Below are 3,232 nucleotides of genomic sequence, written 5' to 3' on the forward strand. Positions count from 1 at the left end.
GATGGCTAACAATCACAAAAATTGCTGGCCCCCTAGACTTTTCCTAAATTCAATTATAATTTTAGGCTTTATTATTTTATCTTCTTTTTTTTTATTTTATCTTTAATTGTTCTTATCTTATCTTTATTTGTTTTTATCTTTTTTAAGTAAATGTTCTATATATATTTAGTTTTACTTTCATAATTTACAATTCAATTCAATCAATCAACAATCAATCAAAGTTTCGTATTCTTTTCTTTTCTTATTCTTTCACAATTTTATCATTTTTTTATGGCTAAAACAGATTTTTTTTTCTATTATGCTGCTGAAGAAATACTAACTAATATTGTTTCTGTTACAATAAAATAACAATGGATTGAAACTGTCGCTATAAATAATTATTGTTACAAGTTACAACACAACTTGCTACAATATTTTCAAGGCATAAACAATTTAGTTTTTACTTTAATCAGTTGATAATAAAAATGAAAAAGAAGTTTGCACCAATTAAACATTGTTCTTGATACAAATTCACATGTGAGTTTCTTCTTCTTAGATCATCATCTATACTCCTGGAAGTTAACATGACCGGTTGCTTGTGCATGCTCCACAGCTTCCTTCTGACCAACAACTCCTATTTGACATACACCACAGCGCAAGGTGAAGTTGGCGGTGTCGGTGAATCTCCTCTTCCTCTGTTGGTCCTTAACAAAATTAAGAGCAAGTCCCTCAACAGGTCTAATGCTTCTGTCTTTCTGTACGGCAAATATCGTCTGATCGAAGTCATCGGGAGCACCCTCAAAGGGCGACACAGCTAAAGCATCATAGTGGAGACCATCATAAATAAGCATCACCCTTTCTGAATAACCCATTTCCTGACCATACAAGTCACATCTTGATGTTTGGATATCATATGCAGCAATCTGGCGTCCATAATAATCCGCCAATATTGAAAGTTCAATGGCACCTCCCCATTTCTGTGTGTCAAGAATCCAGTTACAGTACTCTGCATTCGGCTTCCCAAGAAATGCTTCAGAATATTTCTGCGGATCACTTGCTACTGTTGCAGCTATAACCTGTCTCAGCTCAGCTGCTTTCGTTTGCTCACGATCCATCACATATCCAACTGCATTAAAGAGGCAACTGTTATCCGACGGAATGACCCTTCTCACAACAATACCTTCCATGCTGTAGATTGTAAATAAATATCAACCCTTCTGGGGATGCCACCGTCTTTCTCAAGTGGTATCTGCTTTCGTTTCTTTTTTAATAAAGAACTTTGATTGATTGTCCATTAATTGAATTGAATCGTAAATTATAAACGTAAAACTAAATATATATAGAATATTGGCTTAAAAAAGATAAAAACAAATAAAAATAAGATAACAACAATTAAAGATAAAATAAAGATAAAATAATAAAGTCTAAAATTATAATTGAATTTATGTATTTTATTGGGCTGAATTTGTGGATCACAAAACTTCTTTATTGTTGTCATGGTTTAAGGTGGAATAGTAGTTTAATATATTTTTTATACCATATAAGAATTTTTTGTTTACTCATGCAATTGTTAACCTTTTGTTGAGTTTAATTTGTAAGCATTCAGCCATTCATTATAAATTAATTAAGTTTCATTTATTATTATCTTACCTTTATTTGTTGACTAATTAAATCTTTTCATAAAGTTGCATTTTTTTCGCAATGTAGACAATCCTTAAATTGTATAAATAATAAAATTGATCTAAACACGATTTCAATCTAAAAAAGTAATTTCTTTAACAAAACAAAAATAACTAAATGTTTTAACAAAGCTAAGTATTAATACAGAAATTCAAAATATATTAACTAAAGCACAATAATGGAATAATGCACACTACTTTTTAGAATACAAACCAAATTAGTTTTTCTAATAAGAGTTGAAAATTTAAAATACTATTAAATATAAGGAGGTTTAAATTTATGATAAAAGACAAAATAATAGAAAATTAGAGATTTCATCGATTAACATAAAACAAAATAAATAATTGATAAACACGTGTTTCATAAGAAATTAAAGAAGATCAATGTAAATCAATTTAATAAGGGATAAGTATTGTTTTGGTCCTAATATTGAGGGTCAGAATCGAAACCGTCCCTAATATAATGGGGAAGGGGAAAGGGGAAAGGGAAGGGGAAAGGGGGGAGGGGGACGACGCCGGCGAAGTTTGGAGCTGCCGTCGCCGTCGCGAGCTAGGGAGAGAGCCTCGGCTTCTGCACTGTTGCTCCTCACCGTCGCGTTCTCGCCACTGCTTCTCGCCGTCTCGCCGCTTCTGCTTCTTGCTTCGATCTCTGTTTCTGCTTCGTCTTCTGCTTCTTCTGGATCTACTTGAGTGCTTCTGCTTCTGCATCTTCTGCTTCGTCTTCTACTTTCTGCTTCTGCTTGAGTGCTTCTGCTTCTACATCTTCTGCTTCGTGTACTTTCTGCTTCTGTTCGAGTGCTTCTGATTTTATCATTGTTGTATGTTGATTTGTTGAATCTGAATTTGAATAATGGATTTGTTCATCATAATCCCTAATTTCCTAATTTTTATTGTTGGTTTTGTTCTTGTTTTAATTTCTGAATTGCTGTTGCTTTTTTTTTGTTTTTGGATTTATTGAATTTCTGATTTTGAGTTGTGTGTTCTTTTTTTTTTTGTTGAATCTGTATTTTTAATTTGTTAATGGAAGAAGAATTTGTTCTTCTGGAAGAAGAAGAACAAGAAGAATGAAATGGTAAAAAAGGGTATTTTTGTTATTTAAAAAAAATTATTAGAAAGGACGATTTTAAAATGAAATGCAACATTAAGAATGATTCTAAATAAAAAGTTACTGACTCTCCCACTCCAGTCGTTGCTTTTCTTTCTGTTACTCCGAAAGTAGCTGCTTCAGCTTTAACCACTCGAATTTTCGATATTCCTTTTTATTTCTCATCAAACGAATGGCATCTTCTTCTGGAAATCTAGCTATTCTTAGCATGACATTAGGGAATTTCATTGCTATTACCCAAACAAGCATGAAACGTGGACGATTTTAATTCTGATCTTCAACGTTAGGGACCAAAATAATACTTATCCCATTTAATAACTAATCAAAATAGAATATACATGAAAAAAATTGTTTTAAAGTATATATATATATATATTCACAATATAGATCAATTGGGGTTTTCATTATTGATGAATTATAAATAACAGTGTGATAATAAAACACTAAAAACACAAACACTAAACCGTAA

The 3,232-nt window shown here is 31.7% G+C and overlaps 1 protein-coding gene across 1 annotated transcript; it reads right to left on the reverse strand.

Annotated features, from left to right (window-relative positions):
- Window positions 1-306: 306 nt before the first annotated feature.
- LOC107465087 (OVARIAN TUMOR DOMAIN-containing deubiquitinating enzyme 2-like) lies at window positions 307-1,229 on the reverse strand. Its single transcript, XM_016084066.3, has one exon. The coding sequence runs from the start codon at window positions 1,164-1,166 to the stop codon at window positions 540-542; it is 627 nt and encodes a 208-aa protein (XP_015939552.1). The 5' UTR covers window positions 1,167-1,229; the 3' UTR covers window positions 307-539.
- Between the last annotated feature and the right edge of the window lie 2,003 nt (window positions 1,230-3,232).

Source organism: Arachis duranensis, chromosome 9, assembly GCF_000817695.3.
Source record: "Arachis duranensis cultivar V14167 chromosome 9, aradu.V14167.gnm2.J7QH, whole genome shotgun sequence".
NCBI classification, from domain to species: Eukaryota; Viridiplantae; Streptophyta; class Magnoliopsida; order Fabales; family Fabaceae; genus Arachis; species Arachis duranensis.

Excerpts from the sequence above, each read along its gene's own strand:
- LOC107465087 (XM_016084066.3), bottom strand. The coding sequence starts at position 1,166 with ATGGAAGGTATTGTTGTGAGAAGGGTCATTCCGTCGGATAACAGTTGC.